Source organism: Pangasianodon hypophthalmus, chromosome 1 (genome assembly GCF_027358585.1).
Source record: "Pangasianodon hypophthalmus isolate fPanHyp1 chromosome 1, fPanHyp1.pri, whole genome shotgun sequence".
Classification (NCBI taxonomy): domain Eukaryota; kingdom Metazoa; phylum Chordata; class Actinopteri; order Siluriformes; family Pangasiidae; genus Pangasianodon; species Pangasianodon hypophthalmus.
In genome coordinates this window covers 24,384,586-24,404,040 of record NC_069710.1, presented here as the reverse complement: position 1 = coordinate 24,404,040, position 19,455 = coordinate 24,384,586, and the positions used below count along the sequence as shown (strand labels likewise).

The 19,455-nt window shown below is 41.3% G+C and overlaps 1 protein-coding gene across 1 annotated transcript in view; it reads left to right on the top strand.

Moving 5' to 3' along the window:
* Positions 1–2,256: 2,256 nt before the first annotated feature.
* Positions 2,257–19,455, top strand: part of erfl3 (Ets2 repressor factor like 3) — a 41,379-nt gene continuing 24,180 nt past the window's right edge. The window contains exon 1 of the mRNA XM_026939888.3: positions 2,257–2,824. Within this exon, the coding sequence (XP_026795689.1) occupies positions 2,803–2,824 (22 nt within the window). The 5' untranslated portion in view covers positions 2,257–2,802. The remainder of the gene's footprint in view (positions 2,825–19,455) is intronic.

Sequence of the window (19,455 nt, the reverse complement as noted above, 5' to 3'; positions counted from 1 at the left end):
GCATGCACCTCGTCCATTCTTCTCTTCACTCCAGTGCACTGCACATTGTAGTCTTTTCTCTCTCCCACTCCCATTCCTCTCTACTCACTGTCCACACTTCCTCTGCTGAAGGCCCTTCGTTACAAAGACAGAGCGAGATAAAGAGAGATATAGAGAGTCAGCACAAGTGCTAGTCAAACGAATAATAGAGAACGAGAGAGAAAATGCGTAAAATTGGAAAGGAAAGAACTCGTCTGAGCTGGAGCAGATAATGTTTACGGCCTATATGAACGTGGGAAAGTGCCGATCACAGTAACTGCTCCTGTTTTCCCTGGGGAGCTGAGGGCAAAACCATGTTCCTCCACACACACACTGCATTTTTCTGTTGCTTCTCATCTGTTTCCTCTCTGAACAGAATTGTCTGCACTTTTCAGCACTCATTGTCATAAATAACAACAAGAAAAAGACAATAAAGGTGCAAACAGCAGCTTCCCCTCATAAATGCATTCTGTCTGCAAAGAGATAAATTCACACTCTGTATGTTACTGCATATAAAGGCCACTTATCACGTTTCCTTCTTATGCTTAATTTATGGGATGCTTATTAAAGCAGCATGTGGTCTTAACACTTTATTTGGAATGCAGCTTATTAGGTATTCAGATTTCTAAGCTATAGGTCATTAATGGAGAGGAATTTAATGTCACTGTACAAGTACAGGTACAAACGCAACAAATATTGTACTTATATCTGCTGTAGCATCAGCTGTCTGAATAACCAGGGGAAGATATCAAAGATATCACAGCATATTCTGGGCAGTGCAGGGCCACTGCACCTGGATGCACGGCCATCTTGGAATTTTCAACTTTAACAAACTGTAGTGTTCCTATTACATTTTTGGATGTAAAAATAACTAAACAATTTTCCAAGTGAGGAAAAAATCCAAAAGTAAACCTGCACATGGAAGATATAATGGATTTACAAATACAGTAGGCTACAAAACATTGCAAGCTTGTGTACACTTGTGAATGTGAAACAATACTATCCTCACATTTTTATATACAGGATTATACAGGATTGAGTAATATTAAAACATTTTGTGCTGATAGATTTCCAATTTTATTTGGGGTGAAAAGGCCATCTACAGGTTCATCTGCAACAGGGGATGAGCTACACTTCCCAAGTGTGACGAGAGAGAGAGAGAGAGAGAGAGAGAGAGAGAGAGAGAGAGCTTGTCATGGTTGTAGTTATTGGCACTTAAACAGGATGTGTACGCTTGAGCAAACAGCTCACATTTAAATGATCACACAGGAATCACACAGTTGCTTTCCACACACTGGTCCTTAACACTATTATACAGTATTAAGTAAGAGGGTTGTGTGTTTATTTTCATAGCCTGCCTAAGGCCAAATGTGTTTTCATTTCAGTGCCTAAACTCAGCTTCTGGACCGCTCTGGTTGCTTTGTTGTTCCGCCAGGAGTTTGCAGCACCTTCGTGTTTTTCGTGATATAAATCACTCACATTAAGACTCTCGTAGTCTTATATTTACTGTCATAATTTGTCAGTTGAGCTTCATCTAGCCTAAAGGAAGTGATGGGTGTGAGACTAAGTTAGTCACTCTGTTAGCTATTTAGCCTGAGAATGGCTAATAATCCATACAACCAAGTTTAATTAACACACTTATGGCAGGTCAGTCATTCAGGACAGAGTGTTAAATGATTTATGGCTGACTTGCTGACCTCGGGATTTTTTCAGAAAGATGTTTAAACCACAGATTAGGCCTAATCTGTTCTTTGTAGCCTAACATCATTTCCAGGACTTTGGTTACTAACCAGTGTGTCAAAATAGTGCACGAGCTGAACCACGTATGATAATATGCAATTTCAGACATGTTTCATCTGTGTTCACAATTAGCATGAGATGAAAGGAATATACGCCTAAGTGCTCGATTTAAAAAAAAAAAAAAAAAAAACACTTGTTGCTTGACGTTGCCGACGTGACGACGCTGCTTTGGCACGTTGTCTTCTCAGAGGGAGCCGTAGGACGCGGATGTGATAACGTCATCACGGACGAACGGTGGCTGGCGGTCTCCATGGCGACGACGCGTACGTCGGCGACGCTGCGTCCGTCCTGCTCACGCTCACACTCACGCTCAAAAGGAGGCGTGACTCCGGCGAGGACTTGAGCGTGACCCCGCCCCCTTCCCCCCTCCTCCTCCTCCTCCTCCGTGTGGGCGGGCAGAGAAACACGACACCAGAGACGGGGAGAGAGAGAGAGAGAGAGAGGAGGAGGAGGAGGAGGAGGAATGGGGGAGGACAGATAGAGTGTGTGTGTGTATATGTGTATGTGTGTGTGTGGTGGGAGGAGGAAGAAGAAGAAAAAAAAAAGTCAGTGTGAAAGAGGGAGTGGGAAGCTGACTAAATTACTGCGAGTCGGTGGCGACCTTTTTGGAGACGAACTGCTGTTACAAAAAGAAAATGTTCGAAGAAACGCCGACTCGCGTGACCGAGCGCAACACTAAACCCGGAGCCGGAGCTGGAGCTGGAGCTGCCGTGTGCTTTCCGCTCTCGGCGGGACGGTATTGATCGCTTCTCGGGACGGGAAACTCCGCTTCACCTCGCCCCGTATAGTTTTGTGGACCCACTTCTCACTCTCCAAAAGTGTGAGACAGACTAACCGAAGTGAGCGCCACCGAGCGCGAGCGCGAGCCAGCGGCTGCACATTTTTAGTGAAAGTTTAGTTTCTTTCTCGTTGTTTTTGGCTCGTGAGTGAGGCCGACTCTCGCCCTCTGCCGAACGGGACTCGGCTTGCACACTGAAAGACAACATGAAAACTCCCGGAGAAACGGGTAAGTTTTTTAAATTCCTCCTTTCTTCCTCAATAATCCGCTGTAACCTCAATCCCTGCTAATTCTGCACAGTCCGAGCTTTCACACTGGTGGAGCTTTAGTGTTTCGAGTTTAGTGAGAAGAAAGTGATAGTGATTAGTGATCAGCACGGCGTGTTTAAATGCAAGTTAGACTCAGTAACAATAACAAAGCTCTAAAGTACAGCACGTCTGGGCGCTCGGAGTGAACTTTTAGCTCTGTTTCCCCGACTTGTGCCGAAATTGTGGCGGATTGTCCCGCAGATGAGCGCTTGAGCAGGATCCGGTCCTGTGCTGGCATGCTCAGTACAGCTCCAGCTCCGGCGAGTGTGTGCGCTGTTGTCAACTCACTGAACCATAAAATGGCAGGCGCTCCACTTTACTCACTTTATCAATCTAAGATGTAGCCCTTAAAACAACAACAGCAGCAGCAGCCGCAGCAGCTCTGATGCACGGCTCTGGTAGAGCCGATCACAGGTTAGAGGTGTGCAGAGGAGTGGTGTTGGGGATAAAGAAGCAGTTCAGATCAGCACTGAGAGCTCGTGCTGCGGATGCGTGCATGCCTTCATCACGATTTATAGTTCAGCCTACCTGTTGAACCGCCATAACTTTGTGCTCACATACGCGGGTAGCGATTAAATTACCAGGTGCTTTTCCCCCCGCAGGGTTCCTGGTGGGAATAAATGCAGTTACTCAAGTGATAAAGCTGTTTTTTTCCCCTTTGCGAACATTTTAATGCGCTTGAAACGAGCGCGAGCTTTGAATGAAACGCATTCAAATGGAATCCGACCGTTAACCGTTTAACGAACTCACTAACGCTCTTTCTTCATCTTCCTCAGCTAAATTAGCCCCATTTCCCACATCTAGTCCACTTTTATTGTGTTTATTTTCTGTTTGTTTCTCCTCCAGTGTGATAATCAGCGTCTTTGAGGCTTTGTTTTTCGGAATTTAGTTAGCCTGTTAGATTGGTTTGGCTCAGGTTTGGGCAGGTTAGTGTGATTTTTTTTTTTTTTGTTTTTTTGTTTTTGTTTTAAAACTAGCTAGCTAGTTGCTGTCCATCAGGACGCTTTTGTGGGATGTTTAGGAATCCGAGGCTGCATTCCAAATTCCTTCCTACGTAAATGCACTACATAACGTGTGAGATAATGAATGCTGCAGGCTACTTAGTGCACTTTTGGGAGCCATTTGGGATGCAGCCTTTGCACCCACTTCAGATTAGTTACTTGTTTTTACGCCACAAAGGTGCCAAAGTCGCCACTTTTTCATGGTTATGACGTCAAAAGTTTACCCCCGACCAACCCCCCCCACCCCCACCCCCACCCCCCCCCACCCCCAAACACACACACACACACACACACACACTCTCCCTCTCTCTTTGGTCTAACTATCCTTGTGAGGACCTTTCACTGACATCATTATTAATGAAGCTAATTAATGCTATGAATACCAGCCAAAATGTCCCCACAAGGTCCATCCTGTCAAATATTCCTCTCCTTTTAGACACATTTGGTCCCCAGCAAGACACACACACACACACACACACACACACACAGACAGACATCACTAGCCGGCCGGTAGCCTGGTTTGTTTACCCACTTCTTTCTCCATGTCTCCATGTTGGCCTTTTATTATGGACTTCACCGCAGCTCATTTATACAGAGACAATATCTGATCTCATGATAAATAAACACGAGCTAGTTTAGTTTAAAGTGCCTCAGATGGAGGGAGACCTGATTAATAAGTGTGTTTTATTATTTTACCTGAGCATTTGGCTTCACACAATAACTTGCAGTGACTGACATTTAAAGGTGAATAACTCCATTGTGGACTTGCTTCGAGTCTACATGACACTTTTGTCTGGAAACACAAAACTAGCTCACCAGGCCAAAGGCGTTAATGGCACAGCCTTAGAAATAAAAAAAAACCTTAGACGTCAATTCACTTTGTTCTAAATCAAAGAGCCGCTACTTAAGACTGATTTATGTGTAGATGTCATGGTGTTGTGTTTATGTTTAAATGGCGCAGTCAGTTACCACCATCTACTACGAGTACATTGTGGTTTTTCGATCTTTGACTCCGCGGGCCGCATCGTGACCCCAATAGTTCCACGGGAAGTTTAGGTACTCTGTGAGTGTGTGTGTAAGTGATACAGTGCTGAGAAGAGGATGTGGCTGCTCTCATTATCAGATTTTGAGTGTTGCTTTAGTGCACGCTCCTACCTGTAGGTTCACACACCCACAGCAATATAGGTCGAGCGTCTTTTTTGCGGTGAAAGGGTTTTCTCTGAAAGCATGAGTTTTCCATGGCAACAGGTGGCTGAGACAATTTGTTATTTTGAGGGTTGTACATCCTGATAAGAGGTGTGTGTGTGTGTCTGTGAATGTAACAAAAACTCTATCTGCTTCATCAAAAGCCTTTACCACATGAATCACGGTCAATAAAAGACACACATTTAACATTTTCCTTCCACTCTGATGGGCTCTTTAATATCCACGCTGTTTTTTTGCACAGTAATTACACTTGGACAAGCCAGCCTCATGACTTCATAACTTGAGGATGAGGGTTTTAAATGTCGACATTAGCCAGCGGCACTTATTAGGGATAATTGTGCTGTTTTACTCGCTGATGGTGTTTTTCCTTAATGTGAATTTACTAATTAGTTAAAGTAGTCGAGAATGAATTTGGGTCTTAAATTCAGTCTTATAGGCTCAAAATGATCACCAGTTGTGCATGCCATTTGTAAAACCTATCCTACTAATTACTGTCATTGTTAATGACTAATGGATGTTGACTCCGGATGTTTACACACACACACACACACACACACACACACAAACTGACGTATGCAGAGAATTCTAGTTAAGCTGTATTAGCTGACATAGATATTTTTTGGCGCTGTGTGTATAGATTGCTAGTCTTTTCTTACTTACTTACAGGGCTATTGTGCAGTGAATGTATGTGATGTAATTTGTTTTGAATGATCAGAGGCTTCATTTCGTCCAGAAAGATTTGGAGTAATATAAGCTAGAACTTTAGTGTACAGCGTGTTGTGCAGCTGTTGCTCTGGATGGAACCAGTTTACTATCAGCACCCACCTCTCACTCTGTTTACATGCTGATGTACCCTTTCAACAAGCTGTGTGTGTGTGATCTTTATTTGCACACTGCCTTTTTTCATCTAAGTCTTTTCAAAAAGATGTCCCGTCATGCTGTTCTTTTGTAACCAAGAAGGACCATTGTGTCAATGTCGCTCACACACAGAACTTTTTTTCTGACTGAACGTTGATGAAGTTAATCCAGTCCAGGCAAATAGGTGAACATTTGAAGGGTAACATTGCCCAAGGGCCTAACGGTGGTTCTCTGGTAGTGGTGAGATTTCACAGCCGTCCCATCGCTGGGGTTAAACCTTAATGTGGTACGTTACATCACACTCGTAGGGGTTTGGTGAATATGGCAATGCAAAAGCCGCTATTCAAACTTGCATGGGTAGGATGTTCCCTGTGGCTGAGTAGTGTTTTGCTGACTTTTCCCTGATGAGAACAATAGGGGGCGTGTGTATGCGCTGTAACGGGGTGTTGTGTGTGTGTGTGTGTTTGGGCATCCATTACGGCAGTGTGTACTGGGAGCTCATCCATGTGTTGGTGTCATTTATGGATTGTCAGGAAACACAGAGACCCTTTTTGTGTGGACAGAGTGGGGGCTAGCACGCATGCACGCACGCGTGTGTGTGTGTGTGTGTGTGTGAGTGAGCGTGCGTGTGTGCGTACAGTTATGACCCTGACTCACTGACCCCTCACACTACATTCTAACACACACATACACTAGTCATGTGCTGGACATCCAGTCATGGATGTCTCCCTCCCCCATCTTACTACAGTGTGACTTCACTTCCTATGGCAGCTGTTTAAGTTTGTATGTACTGTAGAATAATCATAAAACCCGACTTCACATTTTTTTTGTTTTTTCCAGGGTATCATGTTATAAGCTTATTCAAAGTGATACAATTTATGTGGTTGTTAATTTCAGTGCACACTGTAACATAGGTTGTTTGGGGAAAAAAAAAAACAATTAAAATCAAATCGTAACAATTTATAGGACGTGCCATATTTACTGGAACGGTATGATGTTAAACATTTTAAAGCTTTCTTTACGTTTTTTTTTTTTTTTTTTTCCTCCTTTCGGTGTACTATGTAAGCTTTGGTAAAGTTTCACACCATACTGTTCTCTCCTATGTGAAACTCGTTTTGAATTCCTTATGGTTATGGTGCCACTACCATGAACTAATTTACGTATGGCCCCTTGGCCTGAGCAGTGATAATGAATGCTCTTACTGCAGTCTGAATGCAAGCAGAAGACACGGGGGAAATGTCTGGCTGGTGGGAAGCCAACCTATCTTCACATAACCTTCCGAAGGAGTTTGTTTTCCTTTTTCTGACATTCTGAAGATTTCTGTCTGCGTTTTAGTGTTGGTTCAGCACATTTCAGTTTAGACTGCTTACCGAATGACGCACAGTAAAGTGTATCAAGCGACTTTTTCTTTGTCACCGTTACTGTCGAAGTCGGGTCATTTCTAAATATAGTGAACCTAATAAACCTACAACTCTCAAGTAGTCCATTCTAATTTTTGTTAAATATTCTGTATGAACACTGATTAGTGGGCAGCTTCAGTGTCGGTAATGATCTAGCTACTTTTGCTAATGCTCTGATTTGCTAATTCTAAGTCTACGTTCTAACAGATATGAACTAGCTAACAGTGCAATAGATGAATAAACCCCACACGTTTATAGTATTAGCCTATTTTCTGGGTTTAGTATATGTATGTAAGAAGTCTTACACTGAAATATTGTGACTTTATAAAGCCTATGGTGGTTCTGCCTAAGACAAACCTGAAAGAAAATGAAAGAAAGTCTTTGACTGGTAGTTGTTTTGTCTAGCCAGCATCTTTGTTTTCACTCAACATGTTGTGATTAAAATCAAGGTGATGGCACGCTTTAATGTTAACTTTATTGTTGAAAGCCATTTAAAGTTGTAACAGTGGCACTAGCACTAGGATTCTTTACGTAGGAGTCAACGACTGCTCATCCTTATTCATTTCCGATGAGAGTGTATGATGTGTAATCTTCCTCAGATGATTAACCCCACACTAAGGATGTAACATGGCTAGTGTGAGTCTGTCTGCTGTATGAAACACTGAGTGAGGATTTTGACCTTTCATCCATGAAGAGGAGAGAGAGAGAGAGATAGGTGGAGCAGAGAACCGCCCCCATGCAAGAAGCTCTTTAATCAATATAGGCTTTTTTTTTTTTTAAAGCAAATACATACATCAGGGTGGTAGGCTACATGGGTCAAACTCATGCTGCTAAGTCCAAATTTCACTTGCATTTTTAAAATGGCGAAAAAACCCCCACATGCACTGTGGAACTCTGAGTAAACCACCTGTAAAAGTAGACAAATAAAGAAACTGAGGGTCCAAAACTTTATCATTCGATATTTTTAAATGACAGAATTGTCTGATTGAACCTTACACTGTTAAATTACAATATATTAACACAAACATAAAGACAGCAGAGTTGACAGGTAATTACGATAATTAAGATTTACAGTATTCATAATGTTTGTTTACCATAACAGCATATTGTACTGTTTTTTTTGTATTTTTAAGTACAAAACGGTATTTTTGCGGAACTACATAGTGGTAGCAGTAGGCTCATAATACTGTAAAATCCACCACTGCGATTTGTTGTTTTAACTCATTTATTACCAAATATACATTTTTTAAATTTTTGTAAATAATGCACATGTTGAGTCAAACATCACAACAAAAGAATCTGATTTGTTTATTTTAACCTGCAACACTAACAGAATGAATTGAGTCACAGTCCTGAATATCAGAACAATAGGAAAGTTAGCTTATAAAATACCAGTCTAGCTAGCGGACGTTAGCTACCCAGCTAGGCTAAAGTTAGCTAGCGTTGCATAACTTTACCTCAGGTTCGCATTGTTGCATTCATCCTGCTTTGCTGAAAATAATTGAAGCTATACTTTTTAAAATCAAAACTTAAATATAATAAAACTTAAATAAAATAATGGAAGAAATGACAAATGCGAAGACTCTGTCCATTGCAGCTTCAGATAAATGCTTTTGGTAGCTAGTTTGACAGTAAAGTTTATGATACTGTATGTTTTAGTGTTTTATTACATTATAGTCACAGCACTGTTAAAGTGGCTATAAGGTAAGGTCCATTAATACATTATTAATAAGGAATCTGCCGGTGCTATTGCGTTGCACAGAATACTAGATGGGATACAGTATCGAACTGTAAAACACACGAAAAGTGTTATACTGGTATGAACACTGTATTTTACTGTAGAAATTACTGGTGATGAAAATTCACTGAAACGAAGATTCCTAGTGGAAACTGAAATTCAGGACTCTGTGTGCTGAAAATTCAGGATTCGGTTTGGTTTTATTTTTGCTTTTTTTTTTTTTTTTTTTTTTGCCAGAATTAAATATAAGTTACAATTCCAGGGTAATTTAAGAAAAAGCTTATAAGACAAATTTCAGCCTTTTTGTTTAAATTATTATTTTCGGTGACCAGAATTCCAGACCTTTAGAAATGACAGAATGTAACCTTGTTCAGACAAACGGCTGAGCAGGAAACGTTCTGCTTTTCCTGGGTACAAATGTCACGCAGGCGAATGGCTTCACTCACACCAGCACAACACCACAGCTGCTTTAGTGCACTTTGACTTTCTCACTCTTTGTAAACTACAAAGTAATTATCAACAGAAGAAAATTTGGCAGCTTCTAAATAGCGTGTGTGTGTGTGTGTGTGTGTGTAAAAACCAGTGTCTGATTTGAGGGACACTTGCAGCCTGTAGTCACCTTTTTAGGTGCTCTGTTGATATTAGTGCATTAGTATAAACATATATAAACCAGTAATAATGCTGACTGTTGATTCTCAATTCTGACTGGTCAGAAGGTGTTGATTAATTTTCTATAATAGCAGCTCTGACAATAGTTTCAGGTTTATTTCAAATCATAGGTTCGTATTAATGTGCTCGTTCTAAGGTTATCATTTCTATAATAGCAACTCTTTCACAGGCAGACGATCTACATAATCTAATAATAAACAGATTAAGAACTTTAACAAAGAAAAGCTATAATTGTTGATGCGATGACGTTTGTTTAACATTTATGGATGGGGTCTTGGGAGTCATTGCTTTGTAACAGCCAGCAAGTTTTTCCACCACATGAAAGTCTTCAAGTCAGGGGAGTTTACGCTTTCCAGGTTCATCACGAGCTGCAAGTTTTTTCTTATTAACTTCAAGAGAGACAAACCAAATATAAACTGGTGAGGGACTGACTTTTCTCATGGACGTTCCACAACATTAAATGTAACTATTATGGTGAAAAAGTATGACGTATCATTTAATATATCAAAAATGTAAAAGTTTCTGTGGTGTAAGAGGAATAAAACACTATTAGGTGCGCTGTTATAGGAAAATAATCTACTTTGGGGTGGTAATGATATCACGCCACCCTGTTGTGGATTATTTTCTTATAACAGCATGCCCTGAAGTGTTTTATTCCTTCCTTACTTTCATTTATATGGTACAATATGTTGAATATGTTATTTAACATGAAGTTATTGATGTTGAATAAGGGTCTTTGTGTTGTTATTGACATCCAATAATGAGTTGGTCATTTTCTGGCTCATCAAACATGGAACACACACGTGTGCGCGCTCGCACACACACACACACACTCTCTCTCTCTCACACACACACACACACACACACACACACACACAGTGATCTGTTTTGGTACGAAGTGTGGCCCTCCCACATTCCTGTTCAGCGCTTAAATCACTCCAGCCTGTGCTGCATTACTTGTTCCAGGAAAAGCTTTGTGCACATAAGCACACATAACTCGCACACTTTTTCCACACACATGGAGCGCCTCGCACATTACAGTTCTCTCATGGAAAAGCTGGCGTCTCCGGGGACACACACATAGACATAACCTTGTTGGAGGGTTTGCTTGTTCAGTGTGCTGGTGTTTTCCATGTTTGGGGTCTCTTGTCTGGGCTCAGGGACCGTGAGTGTAAGGAAATTCAGTGTGCGGTGGAGGAATGCCAGTGTGTGTGTGTGTGTGTGTGTGTGTGTGTGTGTGTGTGTGTGTGTATTGTCATGAGGGTGACTCATGAGTGTAACACCTGCAGTGTGTTAAAGCGTACATGTTTCTCAGGGCACCACACTCCACACAAGCAGAGGCCGGGAAAGGCCTCACTGCGCACACACACACACACACAGATGGAGCGATCAGATGTACTGAGTGTGTTAAAGAGACATTCTGCTCCTGCTAGTGTTGAGTATAACACACACTGCTGCTGTTCCTCTGTCACCCGCTCTCCACAAGCTTTCATGCGCTGACGCTCTTGGCATATTTGCAGTCTGTTTTTATCTGGGAATGTGTGTGTGTTAGGGTGTGTGTGTGTGTGTGTGTGTGTGTGTGTGTGTGTGTGTGTGTGTGTGTGTGTGTGTGTGTGTGTGTGTGTGTGTGTAGGGCACATTTGGGATGGTGGAGGGTGTGTGTAAGGATATGAGAACATTATTCTAATAATATCTCTGAAGGGGAAGTCACCATACACTCTTCTGTTCTCTCGACGTAACAGATACCACCGAAGGAAAAAGTGTGTGTGTGTGTGTGTGTGTGTGTGTGTGTGTGTGGTCGACTGCCGGGAATTCAAATGTTGTCTGGCGCCATCTTAACCCCCTCCCTCCTTCCCTCTCTCTCTGTTTCTCTCCCTCCCCCACTCCCCCATCCTACTTTTTTACCCTTTCCCTCCTCAAGTCAGGAATGTGAGAACACGTTTAAAACTTGAGAGCTCTCTCTCTCTCTCTCTCTCTCTCTCTCTCTCTCTCTCTCTCTCAGACTGTCTGTCTGTCTGTTTCTCTTTCAGTCTGGCTGTCTGTCTCTCTCTTTCTCTCTCTCTGTCTGTCTCAATTTCAATTTTCAATTTCAAAGTACTTCATTGGCATGATTGTTTACATACAATATTGCCAAAGCATCAATGTTGAAAAGAAAGGAGAGTTAAAAATAAATAAATAAATAAATAAATAAATAAATAAAGTGACAAAATGCAAGGGGCCAGTGTAGGACAAAAGTATAAGGGTTACAATAATTATGTACATATGTACATTGTCTCTCTCTCTGGCTGGCTGTCTCTCTCTCTTTCTCTACCTTTCTCTCTCTCTCTCGGTCTCTCTCTCCATCTCTGTCTGTCTGTGTCTCTCTCTCTCTCTCTCTCTCTCTCTCTCTCTCTCTCTCTCTCTCTCTCTCTCTCTCTGTCGTTCAAGTTTAAAATGTGAGCCTTCTCTCTCTCTCGCACTCTCTCTCGCACTCTCTCTATTTCTCTCTCGCTCTTTCTCTCTGTTTCTGTCTCTGTTTTTCTCAGTCCTTCTCAATCCTTCTCCATCTCTCTCTGTCTGTTTCTCGACACATCTCTCTCCATCTCTCTTTCTCTGTCCGTCTCTCAATACATCTCTCTCTCTGTCTCAGTCTGTCACTCTCTCAATCTGGCTCGCTCTCTCTCTCTCTCTCTCTCTCCCAATCTCCATCTCTTTCTTTCTCTCTCATTTGGTCTATCCCTGTCCGTCTGTCACTCTTACTATCTCTCTTGCTCGCTTTGTCTTTCTCTCAATCTGTCTCTCTCTCTCTCTGCCTGTCTATCTCTCTCAGTATGTCTCTCTCTCTCTCAAGCCGTCTGTCTGTCTTACTCTCTCTTGCTCCCTTTCTCTCTCTCTCTCTCACTCTCTCTCTCTCTCTCTCAAAATGTCTTTCCCTCTCTTGATGTGTCGCTGTCTCACTCTCAGTCTGTCTGTCAGTCTCTCTCTCATCCCATCTCTTAATATAGTGGCTATTTTCCATTGTAATGGATTACAGTAAGCATCATGCTTTGTGCTAACACTGAATCAGTAACTGCAATATAAAAAGTTGTCCTGTTTTTCATACTTTGTCTTTCTTTCTTCTGTTCTTAGCAGTGTTGGCATTCTTTAGCCATCTCAAGGCTTCTTCCCCAAAGCGCACTTCCCCAAAGAAGCTGTCTGACAAGTTTCTAAAACTTTTGTTGAATTTCGATCGCCACACAAGGACAGTTAAGAAGACAACAAGTAAAAAATAATCTGCACAATCTACCAGTTTTATACTTAATTTAAAACCTTTCACCCTTACTGATATTTCCATGCTTTGAACATTATCTTACAAAATGAGATAGTGTCTTGTGTGGCACTGCAGCTGCGTTCAGGAGACTGGAGCCACTCTTTGTGGTTTTGCTTTATGTTTAATTTGCTTTTGTGTTTTCTGTTTAATGACGAGACTTTTTGGAAAGGAAGAAGCTGCTCTGTTGGTAAATCTCACACTCGAGTGCTTGATTGCGTTGAGCACAACTCCACTTGGGTTTGATGTACAGACTCTAAACATGTAATGACATGTCTGAGTGTGGACTTTCAACAACTTTTTCAACCGGGTTCTACATTAAAAATCCCATGGTAAAAGAAAACGAATGACTACATTCCTAGGAAAAATAAGATGTTACACAGATTCATCTTTTAGCATGTTGGAGTCATAATAAAAAAGTCTCCTGTTAGATGCAACTAAAGTTTTTTAAGGTGTTTTTAATCAACTGAGCAATTATCATCAAATATCATCAAGTAATTGTTATTGAGATATTTTGCTAAAGTGTTTATTGTCTTTCCTACTGTGTCACCCAGGTTTTGACTTTACACTGCAGTGTACGCTAGGTTGAAATCGAGGTGCAGATGTCAGGATCGACCATAAAGAGTTATACTAGCAAATACTAGCGTTTAAAAAGTAAGAGAGATATGTAAGATGTTAGCAGTTATAACAAGAACCTTGTACAAGTGCATCATCCGTAGTTGGGTTACATACGACCTCCAGCTAGTATCACTGACCCTGCCCTGGACACGTCCCATCCTACTGTACCTCCTGCAGAACTGTTTACACAAAACCTTTAATTCACTCGAGTTGTAGAAGCACAACAGCGAAAAACTAAAAGTGTGTGTGTGCGCGCGCTGATGGGAGTCCCTGTGGAGCAAAGCCTTTTAAACATCGATTCTGCCCTCGTCTCTTTAACCCTGAGCGTGCACACACGCTCCTGCCTCCATTTCTGTGCGCGCATCATCTCATGATCTGTCACCAATCCATGCCGAAATACCCAAGTGACGTCTCCTCTTCCATTACACACTCTCTCGCGCTCCTGTTTTTTTTAAGAATGTGTTCAAAACGATTGAATAGCACGACGTGTTTGAAAACACACTGAATAATCAGCACTCATCGTCTCACTCTCCTAGGCTGTGTGTGTTGACGCTCATGAGTATTTGACCTCTTGGGTTTATAAAAGCAAACGTCTGAGATGCACGGCGCTTTGAGAGAAGTGCAAATGTATGTGGTGGTGAATAATAGATAATGGATTGGAAAAAGGAACAGCTGTATTTAGAGAAAAGCAAAGGCATTAAATGTTAATGTTTACTTGCTGCTGGGAGCTCCAAACATTTCAAGGGCGTTTTTTTTTTTTCTTTTTTCTTCTTCATACCAAACCAAACATCCGACATCGTCTCTCTCGGGTCATGGATGTGGCAGTGAAAATCTGGACTAAACATCGCATCACGCTTCTGGATGAATATTACATACGTGTGTGTGCATGTGTGTGTGCACTCTGACCAGCGCACTCAGCTCATAATTGTTTTAACCTGGCCATTTATAGCCACAGACATGGTTAGGCGGTTTGCACAGCATGCACGCACACACACACACACACACACACACACACACACACACACACACACACACACACAGGCCACATGAGGCGTCTCAGGACTTGCCTACATAACAGAGTGATTGTTGTTTAAGGGGATTAAGGCTTATGACTGAGTAGAGACTGAGCGGAGGCCCACACTAGCCTGACTGACGCTTTAGTTCTAGCTGTGTTAACTACAGGAGCGCTCACAGGCAGCTAGGCTAGTCCTGCCTGTAATGCTCTCGTCAAATTAGGGAATTCCCATCACCAACTTTTTTTTTTTTTAAACACAGCTAGGTCCATTTTGAATGAAATAATGTAACACAGTAGTTTATAGTAGGCATGCTTCTTGTATTGTATTTCCTTCTTTCCTTTTTACTCAGAGCTTCCCATTTTTAAATATAAGTTAGGTGTACTGTTGCACTGTAGCATTTCCACCACAAGCGTCGAGTTTGATGCGTTAAGCATTCCTGGAAAATTGTTACATCTTCCCCATGACATCTTCAGGATGTTTCTCACAAACCGTCATGCCACATTTAAGAAATCCGTAGAATACCATCGATTTCAGTAATATTTTTAACCTTTTAATAAAAGTAAAAGATGCGTTGCCTTCTCCCAGCACCAGGGTTTGAGCCTGAACTCGGGTTACAGAATGTGTGGTGTTTTGCACGTTCTCCCTGTGTCTTCCTCTGGGTTCTTCTCTTGTGGTTTCCTCTGGATTCTCCGGTTTCCTCCAGTCTCCCAGAAACATGCTGGTAGGTGGACTGGTTATGTTGAGTTGCCCCTAGGTGGGAGTGTGTGTGTGTGTGTGTGTGTGTGTGTGTGTGTGTGTGTGTGTGTGTGTGCGCGCATGCACGGTGCCCTGTGATGGCCTGGCGTCCCATCCAGGGTGTGTTCCTGGCTTGTGCACAGTGTTCCCAGGACACACCATAATCCTGACCAGGATAAAACAATTACTGAAGATGAATGAATGATCAGCTACCTGTTGCTGATTTAGACATGGATTATGATGTCTGTGAATCTCTTCGAAAAGCAATTTTGTGACATTCTTTATTGTGATGTACTCATACATGCATACATATACTCAGTATACTGTTCTCATCAATATATTATTTTGTCTGAAATGAGAAACTGGAGTTGTTTAATTTCTGAAACCGTGGCTACCAGGTGGATAATACCGGTTAAAACAAGTTAAGTGGATACAGGCAGCTTATCTGCGCAGTGCTGATTGAGTGGATTGCGTAGCATCCAGAGGGCTGCGTGTGATGACCCTGTGTGCGCGCTTGAGGCCAGTGGTAGGAGCGGTGGGGAAGTGGAGCAGCACAGTGGACTGACAGGGTGTAGCTGCTCAGCTGTAGCCTTGTGTGTGTGTGTGTGTAAGCAGTACTTTCATAAATGACTATGCTGAGCTTGTGGGCGCCAACCTGTGTGTGTGTGTGTGTTTTATGTCTTTACTGTTAAATTATCCTCCTTTTAAGTGTCTCAGGTAAGAGATAATGCCCAATAAAGTGATCTAATATAAGCAAGGGATAAAACGGGATGGAATGCTGTTATAGGAAAATCATCAACAACGAGTGGTGTGATTATTGTTACTGTTCCCACCGCAAACATTATTTTCCTATAACAGCATGGCTGGAAGTCTTTTATTCCCCTAATGCCACAACTATTTGCAATTAAAATTTTGTATTTGTTAACGAGCAATGTGTCATGCTTTTTATCTGTTTATAGTTACATGAAATGTTGTGACTGTCCATAAAGCTAGTTACTTCCTGTTATCACTTATATAGTAGCTATATGGATAATCTATATCTATATATCTATAAACAGTCAATACAGAAACAGTGCAGCTTGTCATGTTACTGAGAAACATTTGCAGTTTTTCCTCTGACGGTGGTGACACTGGAGACTCCTTTCAAAACTGTTAAACAAACGTGTGCTTAGAAAAAAAACTTCCCCATATTATTGATTATATGTTATACTGTGAATAACAGCATGTTTTTTTTTTTTTTTTTTTTTTTTTTTTTATGTTTAGTTTTAGGTTATGTGGGACATTTGCCTTAGAAGTCCCTGTGAATGAGCTGTTACTATAGAAACTATAATATATTAGAACAAGTCCATTAATAGAAACCTGTGATTTGAATTACAGCGCTATTGTCAGAGCTGATTGTGACCAGTCAGATTTGAGCATTCAACAGGGCTGTGATTAAAAATAACAGAAGCAAAGAATAGCACTACAGAAAACTTAACTGATGTCGGTAGCTTTTTAGTTCCTTAACGTTACTGTGTAGAATTGCTGCTAAAAAATAGATAATAAAATCTGTCATTTATTTTTCTTACTTTAAGTTAGCAGAAATATAGGCCTAGCCCAAACCGATGTTTCTGCTCATTATCATGGTTACATTACAAAATCTTTACGTAGCAGGCTATCAGGAACATTGATTTGTCTGATTAATTATTATTATTATTATTATTTTTTAAAACCAGATCTCCTTTCTGTTAGAAGAAATGAATACACATGGCCTAGCCAATCAGGCGGGACTAGATCCTGTGGTCACAGTGTAATGGTCTTTAGTGGCGGGGAATCCCTGGCTTGTTTTGCAATTCTATACCATACTGTCTAGGCACTCTGTGTCTGTGTTTGAATGCATGACATGTGCTTGTGTGTTGGTGGTTTAGCTTTTATTATCTCTACTCGCTGCTCTGTGCTCTGTGTGCACATGTGTATTAAGCGCCGTTCCCTCTTTACCCTATTACGTAATCATGTTCACCAGCAGCGTGCAAGAGTGTTGAAAGTTCACTCGGATCAATCTCTCTCTCTCTCTCTCTCTCTCTCTCTCTCTCTCTCTCTCTCTCTGTGAATGTGTGTACATACCATAGGTTATTGGTTTTCCAGTTAACAGGTTATCAAATTTCTCTTCTTTGTGGGAGAATCTAGGTATCTGAATGCCTTAATTTAAAAAAGCACAGTTTAAATGAGCACACGCTCCCACTAAACTTCAAAAAAGTCCCATAAAGTCCCTGGCAAGGATTTCTTTGGGCTCTTAATGTGTTCCTAATGTGCAGGCATACATTTTCTCAATCCTAGTGGGCTACCAACACTGAGTTTAGACACATGTCAGGAGCAGAAACACATGTGTGTGTGTGTGTGTGTGTGTGTGTGTGTGTGTGTGTTTTAGATTGATTTGGAGGGTAACTGTAACTGCACTAGTTTTAAAGTCTGTTTTGATTTTGTAGCTGGCATGCTGGTTGCTATGGCGTGGCTGCTGTGCTCTGTGTGTGTGTTTTTTTGTGTGTGTGTGTATGTGGTGATTTTGTGAGTGTAGTTACATCATTGGCGTCTTGCATAATGCAGTAGAATTTATTTGCTCCGGTTGAGGAGGACGAGCTCTCCCTCGGAGAGAGAGAGAGAGAGAGAGAGAGCGAGAGAGGGAGAGAGAGAGAGAGAGAGAGGAGATGTTAAGGTGACTGACCTGCTGTCAAGACAGTCAGTATTAATGCCTGAGAGCTGCCTACACTGAAAAACATTATCAGACTCTCCACTCATCAAAATCAACTGAAGTACTCAGTGTTGTTCTGTTTTATTAAATGGGTTTTTATTAAGTTTTATTGAGACATAATTTGACTGTGCCGTTTGGTCATTGAGTGAAAATTGTCAATGTGTTGATCTTATTTAAGCTTTTTTTTCCCTAACCGGTAAAAAAAAAAATGTAGGCCATTTTGCCTTTGTCCTGTTGGTGAATTGCTTACTTGTTTTAACAAGTGTTAAAACAATCCTAGTGTTTCAGTCACATGATTTTTCTGTTGTATTTGCCATATTTGGAACAGAATTTCTGGCTTTTCTTAATCGAATGTAAAAAGGTGTGAAAGATGGCTAAAATTACTCATCTTAATTTAAGCCGGGAAAGTCGGGAACTGCTTGCCGGTGGTGGCAGTCGTGGAAACTTGTAATTTTGCCGTAATATGCACTAAGCAGTGGGGGAAAAAGTGACAGCGGTAAAAAGGGGGAAAAAAAACAGAAAAAAAACCCCATAACAGTACATTTTAACATTATAATCTTTTTACAAATCAGTTGCCTAATGTCCTCATGGCTGCCATTTTGTCTGCTATTCTGCTGCTTAAAGTGTTTGAACGTGTCTGAGTGCTGACCAGCAGAAAACAGCACATTTAATCACTTTCTAATTATCACCATTAACATTATTTGTACTGTTAGATTTGACACTTGGTTGTAGGCCTATTTAAGCTTTTAAGTTAAAATAGTTTTCTCATTCCCATTTGTTTTTTTGTTGGTGGCATTCCTAATTATAGTGACCTGATATTAAATATGTACTTGTCTAATGTTAGCCAAGTTGAACACAAGTTGATAGTTTTTATTTCATATTAATGAACTTCAAACATTTTCCATTTACCTTGACAGAAAGTAAAGGTAGTCACGTGAGGGGGTGGGGTTTGCAGGTTTCCAGGTGCTGTCAGTAAATATTGGAGAGCTCAAAACACCTGTGCAAATCATGAAAAAGACTGCGCTGTTGGTGTATTTTTGAGTGCTAACTAAATTTCGGAGCGTCTATGCAAAATGCGTGAAGATTGACAGGTCAGGTAATATAATATAATCAGAGTACACATCACTGTACATTGTGGCAGTGTAAGACCGTGTAGAGGCTATTAGAAATTATAAATAGCTACATCGCACAAGCCTAACTGATACAGGGAGATTATCAGGACAGCCTGGAGTTCCACTGAACTGCTGGTCAGACACAAACACCACTGATGTCACTGTTGTAATCCCCCCCCCCCCC